Source organism: Neomonachus schauinslandi, chromosome 9 (assembly GCF_002201575.2).
Source record: "Neomonachus schauinslandi chromosome 9, ASM220157v2, whole genome shotgun sequence".
In the NCBI taxonomy this organism is placed as follows: Eukaryota; Metazoa; Chordata; class Mammalia; order Carnivora; family Phocidae; genus Neomonachus; species Neomonachus schauinslandi.
The window spans coordinates 36,244,243-36,256,489 of NC_058411.1; the positions used below are offsets into that span (position 1 = coordinate 36,244,243).

Here is a 12,247-nt window from a genome sequence, read left to right on the forward strand (position 1 = left end):
TATTTCTTTCTGCGCTTATTTCAGCGCTGGTACCGATCCTGAGTGGGACTCCTCCAGCCCAGAAGGGCCAGCCTAGCCGCTGAAGGGGGCGAATTCAAGGCCCAGGGGGCTCCCCCACCCTTAGCCGACCCTTGCCCTTGGAATCCTCTCGCTGAAGACCGCCGCGCAGAGAAGCCGCATTGCATGGAAACCCACCCATCCCATTGATCCATCAATCGCACCTCCCGGGTTTCAGGAGCTCCTCAAAGGCCTAGCGGCTGCGGTGCTTTCCTACTCCAGGTTACCCACCCGCCTGGCGGAAGCTGCAGCAGCGCGGCCGGAGATCGCGGCTGCATCCGGGTCCTTCTCGCCTCAGCCCAATCCTCGGCCTTGTCTCTTCCCACCCTCCTGTTTCTCCGCCCCCCCCCGCCGCCAATCCCTGATCGGCTCTCAGTCGAACATGCTGGCATGGGAGTGAAGGCGGGCGCGGGCCAATGAGGCCTCGCTTCCCGCTTGAAGCCTCCAGTGAGTGGGCGCCGGAGGCGGGCGCTGGTGGCCTGAAGGTTCGGTTGCGCGTGTGCCATGGACTCAGCCGCCCGGTGATATTGACAATAGGAGAGAGAAAGGGGCATTGACGGGGACCCACCGCGGGTACCAAAGGGCGGCTCTGGCAGCGGCGGCTCCAGCTCCGGCGGCTCCTCCTCCTTCTCCTTCCTTCTCCTGCTGCCGCTGCGGATCCAGTCTTCCTCCCTCCCTTCCCCCCCTCCCCACGTCTTCGCCGCCGCCGCCGCCGGGTCCGGGGCAACGAGCAGAGGCGCCGCCCGTCGGGAATGTGAGCGAGGAGCCACCGGCGGAGCCGCAACGGGGTCGGTGCCGATTTGATGGGACGGGCCCGCGGGGGAGGATCGTGAGGCTGCCGCCACCGTCGCCGCCGCCGGAGCGCTGAGGTTCAGGTGCGGCCGTGAGGCCTAGAGGCGCCGCCGCCGCGGAACCGGAGGGACGCCGCGCCGGACAGCCGTCGCCCCGGGCTCCCTGCCGCTGTCCGGACCTCCCCCCCGCACGTCCCGGTCCTGCCACCCGCCCCCGCTGCGGCCCTCACGCCGGTCTCCCGCCCCTCGAAACCACAGATCATCTTCGGATTCTTCCCCAGGAGCTTCAAGGTAACTTCGTCTCTCCAGCTCCTCGGCTCGCCAGCTTCTCTTCCTCTTCCCGGTCTTCCCCAGGAACCTGCAGGACACCGGCCTCGGGAAGGCCTGGCCGGGGCAGGCTAGGGGTGCGGAGGGGTGGGGTGTGGGAGAGGGAGCGCCCGTCCCACTTGTCTGATTTACCTGCAAATGCTTTTGACGATGCCTCCCATTTACTCTGCTCCCCTCCCTCCTCCCCCCCCCCACCTTCCGGCATTGGAGGCATATTCTTGTCCCCCTTTATCCACCGACGCGGGGGGGGGGGAACCCGGGGGGATTGGTGTAGTGAGAAGGGTTTTTATTTAACTCTTTTTCTCCGCCGGGGGGGGGGGGGGGGGGTGGGAGCAAAGGGAGAATGTCAGCATCCCTGCAGACCAACCCCTTCCCTGTCTTTCTCCTCCACCCCAGCACCCCCATTTGGATTATCCTGAACCTCGGAAATGCCCCGTGCCCGCTGCTTAGACGATGATAAAGCTTTGGGCGTCCTGGTCCAGGGCGAAACCTGTTTCCACGGGCTTTACACGGACCCACTGCTACTGCAAGTTCAGTTCTGCAGCGCTTTAGGGTTGAGATCCTTGACGTTTATTCTGGGCCGCGGGCAGAAGGGGCAAATGATTTTTTAAAAAATGCTAGCAACAAATCATCTTTAGAGATGGGAGATAAGGAATAAAGAAGAGACAAAAAGAGTGATGGAGGAGCAGGATTTACCGAAATCTTGCGTTGTTAGGGTTAAATGGAATCTAAATAATTCACATACCACATTGGAAAAGCTGCCCCTAAATTCACAACATACAAATGAGATGTGGAGCTTCTTGCTGATGCAGTCGTTGTGAAAAATTTTAACTGATCTTACTTCTTCCATAGTCATTCATAGTTTGCAATTTCATTTTGAATCTGTCACATTTTATTTAAGGCTAAATTAGGTAGATTTCTGAAAACTTTTTTTTTTTAAGAGAATCAAACAAGACTTCAGAATTCCAAACCTCAAGATCCAGTGTTTTGTTTGTTTTTTGTTTATATTTTTGTTATTTTTTTTTACTTTGTTGGAATCCGGATAATCCAGATAACTTTTTATTCTTGCATGTTCAGGAAGAAACTCCCTTACCTTTTAACTTAGAGGTTAAAAAACACTTAATCTTATGTATTGGAATGACAGGTGAGTAATTGCATTTCAGTATTTCCCCCATATGCATTATTTTCATTCAAGTCTGCCATTTATCTTGCATGGAGCCTCAGTACCATGGAAATGATGGCATCTGTTTAAATTGGAGAATGAAATTGAGCTTAAGTCTTGTTACTTTTAGGAACTGGCCTTCATTTTAATAATTTGAGAGGGTTAAAAGAAATCTAACAGGACTGTTCTATCAGTTTGTTGGAATGAAAGTTAATATCTTATGATGAACTTAAAGGGAACTCAACTTGGTTGTCTAAGTAGGGTGTGAATTTATGTTTTCATTTCAACTTTGGTGCATGATTTCATCATAATTTTGTTTATTAAGCTTTAATAACTTAAGATGGCTTCATTCAAAAAGAAGACTTCTTTGAAATGCTTTTAATTATGCCTTTTATGTGTTCTGTTTAAAGTAATCTAACCTGTCCTCATTTGTGGTGTGGTATAGTTTATCATAGCTAACACAGCACATTGCATTAAGTCATGCCTAGATAGTTTCAGTAGTTGTAAATTTCACCTTGCTGTGCTACATTGGTGTAGATTCTTGAAGTACAATAAGGGTTTTAACTCCAGAGTCCATTTATAATATTAAATATCTTGGGAAAATGTATCGATGGAAGTTTTCCAGTGGCAGAATAGCTCCAGAATTACTTCAGGAATCTCAAGAGGAGAAGAGCTGTGCAGTTAGAAAATGAGTAGATGGCTTAGAAGACTTCTTCAAGTGTCAGTGAACATCTTTAATGCTTATCAGAGTGGGAGCAGCCCCATGCATTAGAACTACAAGATTGCTTATATGGTACTTAAATTCCTTCTGTTTATCATCAAATTTTCATGTTTCCCCATTGAACATACAGTTTTTCTTAATTGATTTTATTTGCCCTCTTCATCACATACTCCCAATTTTCATGCCTATTGTATATGGGAATTTTAGAATTTGTGTAATTCACGTGTATGCTTCCACCTTGGGAATATGTTTATGATACCTCTTTCTCTTCAGTAGGGATATGTCCTCAGCACCAACTACTCCTCCATCAGTGGATAAAGTAGACGGATTTTCTCGGAAGTCCGTCAGAAAAGCCAGACAGAAGAGGTCGCAAAGTTCCTCACAGTTTAGGTCTCAAGGCAAGCCTATTGAGTTAACACCTCTGCCGCTGCTAAAAGGTAAGGCTCGTGACCAGGTGATGGATTCCTTTCCAGTTATCTTTTCATATCTATATATATAATTTCCTTTTTGTGGAATTTCATATTTGTTAAAGTTCTGTGTTGCAAATTGAAGGGATGGGAGGCTTCAGACATGTTGAAGTTACTGCTGTGTGGGCAGATATATCCACTTTCCTTCTTAAAGGACTCAGTTTAATATAAATAACTGGACAAATGAAAAGAAACCTGTTATCAGGGACATCTTTCACATTGATAAAGAGACAAACTGAATGCCCGAGAAGCTTTAAGATGCCTAGGTCTGTGTTTTTCATTTTTTCCTCTGTTGACAGTTAGATACATACATCGTATGTGATAACAGGTACAAATTGTAGAGTTTTAGTCACAGGAAGTAGACCTAGGAGAGGAGATGGTACCATTAACTTGCGTATAGAAAATGATGTTTGAAAGAATTCATTTTTAAAAATCAAGAAAAAATTCTGTTTTCAGATAATATATGTAGAAGACATGATGATCATACTTAATACTACTTTTCTCTTTCCTTTGGAATGAATTAAGGACAAGTTTTTCCTATGAGATTTGCTCTTTCTAAATTAGACCTTTCAACTTTTGTTTGGGTATTATGTGGATACTTCTTGTTCCTTTTAATTTTCATTTGTTTGCTTTATGTTTATGAACAGACAGGTTGAAATACATCAAAATGTACCATTTATAGCATGGAAACTATCAGAATCTGCCTTTGAAAGTAGATTTTTATCTGCTGAACACTTAAGAGTGAGGAGAAAGGGGATGTGAAAAAAAAAAGTGCACTTTCATAGCTCAGAGGAAATCAGAAAACCTGATTTGTTAATGAACATTTACTTCTGTAACAGTTTGTGAAATTAGAAGGTATTATAAGAAAAACTGGAGTGTGACTAGAAAATATCCTCAAAATTTAGCCTAGGATATTTCAGGCTTCTATTTTTCCCCATGTGAACTTTTTTTTAAGATTTTATTTAATTATTTGACGGAGAAATAGCGAGAGAGGGAACACAAGCAGGGGGTAGTGGGAGAGGGAGAAGCAGGCTTCCCGCTGAGCAGGGAGCCTTATGTGGGGCTCGAGCCCAGGACCCTGGGATCATGACCTGAGCCGAAGGCAGATGCTTAACGACTGAGCCACTTAGCCGTCCCTGAACTTTTTTTTTTTAGGGAGTTAGAGTCATAAATGAGTTGCTGAGGTTTATACTTGAAATTGGTGGAAACTAAATGAATTTGATTACTATAAAGATGATATTTCTACTAGTTAGTAAAGATGAGCTCTTATGAGTTTGTGGGGGAGAAAATTTTAGCTAAAGATTTTGCTAGTGAAAATGAAAAAGTCTTTAGAGGCTTTAGGAGAAAAATGAAGAAAAAACTCTAGGGATAAAGCTAATCATGCTTGAAATACAAAGTTGAAAGGCGTATGGATTCTTCAGTAACTTTTTAAATCGAAACTAGACATGTAATAGCTATTAGCATGTTTTTCTGGCAAAGGACTTTTTGAGGAAGCCAATAAAACTTTTTTAGGTTTAGAAAGAATTTTAAACTTTATTATTGTTATATTCATTTCTTGGGGCTCAGGTAGACATTTAAATTAGAGCTGAACTGACCACTCATTGGTTTTGTGGGTAGTGAAGAGGCATGGGTGAGAAGAATTTGGTATTATTTTAAGATTTTGTTGTTCCTTATCTCATTTTTATTTTTATCATGGTAAAATATACCTAACAGAAAGGTGACCTTTTTAACTATTTTTAAGTGTGCATTAAGTGTGACGTTCAGTACATTTACATTGTTGTGCATCCATCACCACCATCCATCTCCAGAACTTCTTCATCTCCCCCAGCTGAAACTGTATCCATTAAACACTAACTCTCCATTCTCCCCTTCCCTTACCCCTTGGTAAGTAACCACCATTCTACTTTCTGTCTTGTTGAATTTGACTACTCTAGGTCTTTTTGTGACTGGATTATTTCCCTAGCATAATGTCAGGGTTCATCCATGTTGTAGCGTGTGTTAGAATTCCTTCCTTTTAGGCCTGGATAATATTCTGCTTTGTGTATGTACCATATATTATTCGTCCATCTGTCAGTGAACACTTGGGTCATTTCCACCTTTTGGTCATTGTGAATGCTGCTGTGAACACGACTGTACAAGTATCTCTTTGAGCCCCTGCTTTCACTTCTTTTGGGTACATGCCCAGAAGTGCAATTGCTAGATCATATATATTTAATTTTTTGAGGAATTGCCAGACTGTTTTCCACAGCAGCTGTACCATTTTACATTCTTACCATCAATGCACAAGGGTTCCAATTTCTGCACATCCTCACTAGCACTTGTTATTTTTTGTTTTTTTGATAATAGCCATCATAATGTGTGTGAAGTGGTATTTCATTGTGGTTTTGATTTGCATTTCCCTTATGACTAATGAATGATGTTGAGCATCTTTTCATGTGCTTACTGGCTATTTGTATATCCTTTTCTCGTTTTTTAAGTGAAGTCTGATAATATGAAAAATTTCCAAGAACTCTGCTCTCCAGGAATATGGTTTTTGTGAACTTGTGTATTTTGCCAGCGTGGGAGAATTGGAGAGTAACAGGACCATGTAGTACTAGATATATCCACAGCTTAATTCCAGACAGAATGAAAGTGATTCTTGTGTAGTAAGCATGTTTTGGGAAAATATTCTGGAAAGCATTCCATAAATTAGATTTCCCTATCTATAGAATAACAAAGTACAGTCAGATGTAGATTTCAGAAATGTTTATTTGCTCTTGATTTTTATAGAGAATATAAAAAGTTTGTTAAATGACATTTGTTTTTCTTACAATGGATTGAATTTTGTGTGTTGTCTTCTCACTAACTTTAGGAAGTAATTTATGGAATATAAAGAAAATATAGGAGGAATTTCTTTATTTTATTTTTTAACATTTCCTTAGGAGAAACCAGAATAAATAATGTGTGCATGCCAAAGGATAGTTATTGATGTAATTTTCTGTAGTATTGCTTTAACCAAATTGCAAGGTTTGAGTTAATTTTATTTGGCAGTATAATATAAATGGCAGTTGAATTTTGTGGGTTGCATTAAAGAATAAAGTAAAATTCACGTCCTTAAGATCTTTAATTTTAGGGGAGTTTGAAAATGGAAATTGTATAATTTTGTAACTCATCTTTTTAATATATAATTTTTGAAAATTGAAACATTGGGTATTCATTAATGATCACTTGTTTTGTGTGTATGCATTATCAGAATGTTATGTGCATCATAATATTTGACTGACTTAAATGTAATACGGCCATTTGCATTTTATTTATTGTTATTATTTTTATTTTAAAGACTTTATTTGAGAGAGAGAGGGACTACAGAGGGAGAGTGAGAGAGAGAGAGAGAGAGAGAGAAGCAGACTCCCTGCTGAGCAGAGAGCCCAGTGGGGGTCTCGATCCCAGGACCCTGGGACGCAAACTGAAGGCAGACTGAAGGCAGTTGCTCAACCACCTGAGCCACCCAGGCCCCCCTGCCATTAGCATTTTAAAAGTCTCTTCACTTGCAGAACTTAAAGTGAAAGGAAGGTTTCATCTTTTTTGTCTCTTTTCTCATAGGTGGGGTTTTGAAATTTATATCAACGATGTTACTTTCTACAGAAAGCAGTGCCAGCATATTGTTCTGTGTACATAGCTGGCTTGTCCTCAGCTACTTATAATAGAAATAGAGACATTTGAATTTTCTCCATCTTTATATACTTTTGCAAATGTTTCCAGAGAGTCCTAAAGTTTTTGAGCTTGAAGGATTTTTACTCAAGGGAAATTTAGTAAAGGTGTCAGTGCTTTATGTGAAGACTTGGATGCTTTCCTTGTGCCTACATGGCATGACACAAAGCAAGCCCCGACAGTTATCTATCTCAATAAGGACAGTTAAACTAAACACTTAGGGAATAGACACACACATATTTATCCTCCTCCTCATCGTCATCATAGTAAGTAGTGCTTAATAATAAGTAGTAGTAACCGTAGTAGTACTACCGGGTTCTGTAATTAGTTCTCTCCCCACCCCATCCTCCCATGCCCTGTTTTCCTTCTTTCTTTGACTTTAAAAGCTTATGTGAGTTTAGATTTGAGTGAAGTGTTTTTGAAAAGTACCACCTCTTTGAAGATGGGATTATAATGAGAGTGTGTCATTATTTCTAGTCTCATAATTCATTATGTTTTTGAGGCATTTTGCTAATAGTTCGGACATTCAGTATTAAACATTCCAAAAACTGTGATGACGGGAGATACTCTTCAGCAGAAACTCTGCCCCTTGGTGTTAAAACTTTTAGATCAGTAACAGTGTGTTTCTATAAATTCCTTCTTTAATGAAAACCTTTTTTTTTTTTTTTTTAAGCTCTAGGCTTGTGATTCAGTTTACATTTTTATTTTTTAGGGTGACAGTTTGTGAGGATTTTAAAAATCCCAATTTAAAACTAGTGTTGATGCTTTTCTAATTTGTGGGTGGGATCATTCTTTTTCATTCATATCTGCTTTGTGTAGTGTGTAAAGAAGGAATATGCAGAAGTAATTCCCAGTTTTTATAATGGGTTAGTGCCCTAAGGTGGATTAGTTTCTTAATGAATAATGTCCTTTATTTTAGTGTTTACCATTTTCCTTGTACTGTACAGTGTCATATGGGGGAAAGCACATGGGCCTTGTTGCTTGCAAGACTCCTGGCTTACTCACTAGTTGTGTTCTCTGGGGCAAGTATGTTAACTCCCGAGAGCCTTGGTTTTCTTGACTATCAAATGGGGATGATAATAGTCAATAGATGTGGCAGTGCCATATTCAATAAATACTAGCTACTGTTATTTAACTGGGATTTTAAAAGTTAAAATATGAATAATGTGGGATTATTATTTCACTTCTTATATTTTTTCAGCAAAAAATTGAAATTGGAAATTTCTCAAAAAACTGAAACAAGACCATAGTTTTGTAGGGATAAATCTTTTTCAACCAAAAAAATGGAAGAAACCATTTGTAAATGTATTGAATTTAGTAGACTAGTTATTTTAAACACCTTTATTTGGAGATCTTCACCGAATTTGTTGGTATCCTGCTACATTTTTTAGTGTATTCTTTTTTAATTTATTAATTTTTGAATAGATAGTGTAGTTATATGGTTCAGATCTCAAAAAATACAAAAGGATGTATAGTGAAAAATCTTCCTGACTTGGTTCTCCTACTTGCTCTTCCCAGAAGCAACCAGTCATGATATTTTTCTGTAGAAGATAAAGACATTCTTGAACCCTTCATTGAATTTGAAATGCATTTTGCAGCCTGAAATTGTATACACATTTTGTATGTGTATATCCATTATTTATTTATTTATTTTTTAAAAGATTTTATTTATTTATTTGACAGAGAGACACAGCGAGAGAGGGAACACAAGCAGGGGGAGTGGGAGAGGGAGAAGCAGGCCTCCCGCGGAGCAGGGAGCCCGATGCGGGACTCGACCCCAGGACCCTGAGATCATGACCTGAGCTGAAGGCAGATGCTTGATGACTGAGCCACCCAGGCGCCCCTGTATATCCATTTTTTAAATGGGAGAATTACATAGTATTTTTCAGATTCTCAAACTGGTGTTTGAATCAAAAAAGGTTAAGAACCATTGATCTAGGTTGTACCTTAGATTAATGATGCATGTTCTTTTGGCAACTAAATTGGCATGTGAGTGTGTGTGTGGTTTTAAGAAATAATCATAAGTTTTCCTTCTGAACTAGAAGAATATCTATAAGTTAATAGGGTTAACACTCAGCTTTGCAGCCTTTGTGACAATGTGGCAGTATTTTTCTTTTTGGGAAGAAATTATAAGATCTTGCACAAAACCAAATGTGAGTTGCACTGTTTTCATGTGTGAAAGATTATACTTAGTTGTAGTGAGGAGGTCTTTCATTTACTTTTAGGGGGAAATATTTTTTCTTTATATATCCTAATAGTTTATAGTATAGAGAAAATTCCCATACAGAATTGTATGTGGGCCAAAAGATACTGAGAATAAGCATACCGATTTATTAAACATTTAAAAGTAGGAAAGCAACTTGCGTTCATATCCCATTTCATCCGAGTATAATTACTGCTTGGTTCTTAACCTTGGGTTCGTGGATTTCTGGTTGGGGATAGGATATGGGCATTGTGAATGGAAGTTTCTGTGAGTGGGCATTTTTTTTGGAGAACAGAGTTTACTGCTTAAATCAGATTCTAGAAGATTTTGCCCTACCATTCTTGCTCTTTCCCCATAGTTAAGAGCTTTTGGGTTAGACCAAAAGATTGGGAATTGTATTCTTATTTTCTGAGTATCATGTTAGCTGTATGTGTATACATACGCACTGGACACTTAACAGTAAACATGGTAAGCTATAAACAGAATTCATCATAATGTGGGTCTCTCCAGGATATGACTCAGCCCAGGCATAAAATATTGAGGTGTTAAATGAATCTTTTCATAAGGCGAGGTATCCTTTTCTACCTAGAACTTTCTTCCCCTGACTTAGTGTCATTCTTCAAGTTTCATCTAACCATGGGACTTTCTTAGGAACTGTCTCTCCTGACTTTTAAAAATAATCTTCTTTGAAGTTCCTATCAGTCTACCGTTTCTTGCATTGTATTTATAATCTGAAATTATTTTCTCTTTGTTAGTTCACTTGTGTGTTGTCTCTTTCTCCTGCCCCTTTAGAATATAATCTTCAGTGTAGAAATATTGTTTCTCTACGTCTAAGGCTTAGATCAGTGCCTAGTACATAGTTGGCATTCAATAAATATTTGTTAGTTAATTAACATTGTTAGTTGACATCTAAATTATTAGTAATAATAGTATAGGCATTTATTTTTTCTTCCTAAGTACTAAAATTTTTTCCCCAAAATCCAGGTCATGCAAGTTTTAATTTATAATTTACACAAAGTTATAAACTTATTTAATGAAGACTTTTTAAAGGATCAAATTGCTGAGTGTTCACTTAAAATCCTGAGTGAGGCCTTATGCTTTGGTAATTCCTAATGTCTCAGGTTAAGAACAGAAGTATCTCATGGAGAGAGGATGGAGTGGATTTTATGTGTGACATACTAAGAGTGATTCCTTTTACTTAGGGGACTCATCACTTGGCGTTTTGCAGCAGATGTTAAATACAGTGGAACACCTTTTTTCTGCTGATGTTTGAGGACTGAATTGTGGGCCAATCAAATCACCAGACTTTCTTTCTTTACATAGTTTAAGAGGGAATAGCATATCTGAATATTATAATGGGCTTTCAGAGCAGGGTTTTATGGTTAAATTTTCTCATCTTTAAAACTTGTTTTATAATAATGTTAGCTCTTAATATTAATTAGATTTTGTAGTGCTTGCAGAACAGTAAAGTTTCTAGATATTTCTAAAAGGTTGGGTAAGGTGGTTCTTTGGTTTGTTTGCAAATGATGGCATAACATCCTTTTTTACTACTTAAAACTACTTTTCTACCCTTCGTATTTGCAGATTTTCTGAAAACAAACATGGGATCTTATTTTTATGTTACAGTAGAATTAAACATGATGAACATATTGATTGGACAATGTAATAATAATATTATTCTATTATTATATTTTTGCCCAATATATAACAATAAATACCTAATACATATAACATATGTTATCTAAGTGAGGCAGGTGGTCTCCCTGAGGTAAGAATGGAGGCCCTGGCATCGCACACCCCTATGTTTGAATTTTGAGGCTATTCACACCTGTGTGACTTCTAAGCAATGTTATCTTTTATCTCCCAATTGGGAGAGTATTAGAACCCGCCTCATATAGTCAGATTAAGTGCCATAAAGAAAATAAAACGTTTATCTCAGTGTTGGATACATAGTAGGGGTTGAAGAATATTAATTGTTATAATTGCAGGAAAAACTATAATAGAAAAATGCTTACCTGTGTTTTTCAGTTGATTTCTATTCTCTTAATACTTCACATGGATTATTTCCATTTAAGGAAGAAAAATATGGAGCATGTAGACCTGTGCGAATCAGACTTTTAAAGCCAAAAGGAGAACTAGTTCTTACGGAACAATCTCTGCATTACTATTTAGTTAACATCAGCTTTAGACTGGCGTCTCATTTCAGGAATAAGAACATAAAGTGGCTAATGTAATTATTTCCAAGGGAAATTCCATTCGTGAAGGGTTACCAGGTAAAATTATTGTTTGATAAGCTTATTTTGGATGTCATCTACTAGGATAGGCTCTCTAATCTTTTGTTGTCGTTGCTTACTCATATCAGTAAAAATAACATATTTGTTTATACATTGTATACATGTGCTGTTATACAAATACAATGCACATTAAGAAAATACACAAATGTAGAAAGTTAAAAAAGATGATATTGAAATATAAAATGTATAGATGATCTAATACTTAATTTTGGTACCTCCTTTTCCTTTACCCAGCCCCCCAAACACATGCACTGGCCCTGAGCACGTCTTTGTTTTGAGATTTTTCTTGGGAGAGAGAACCTCTTCAGCTTTAGAGCCTTATTTTGTATCATTTTATTTTAAGCCAGAGAGATGTGAAGAATGCAATGAGAAAACTTTTCTTTACATTCTTGAGGTTTTTGTCCAGGTTTTTAAATTTGTTGTACCTTAAAGAAACAAAATCTGAATTGAAGATTTTGCCAGTTTAAGAAGTATCATAGATGATTCTTTGTTGACAGCTCTTACCTTGGTGTTGTTGGGTGGGTTTCAGAGGGCC

At 39.0% G+C, this 12,247-nt stretch overlaps 1 protein-coding gene across 2 annotated transcripts in view; it reads left to right on the plus strand.

The window, feature by feature from the left end:
* The first annotated feature begins 731 nt into the window (after positions 1-731).
* PPP2R5E (protein phosphatase 2 regulatory subunit B'epsilon) overlaps positions 732-12,247 on the plus strand; it is a 145,257-nt gene continuing 133,741 nt past the window's right edge. Inside the window, exons 1-2 of one of the 2 annotated variants that reach the window (XM_021701542.2) lie at positions 732-1,139; positions 3,332-3,495. In XM_021701542.2, the coding sequence (XP_021557217.1) occupies positions 3,339-3,495 (157 nt within the window). In that variant the 5' untranslated portion in view covers positions 732-1,139; positions 3,332-3,338. The remainder of the gene's footprint in view (positions 1,140-3,331; positions 3,496-12,247) is intronic. The other variant, XM_021701543.2, reaches the window with a different exon arrangement.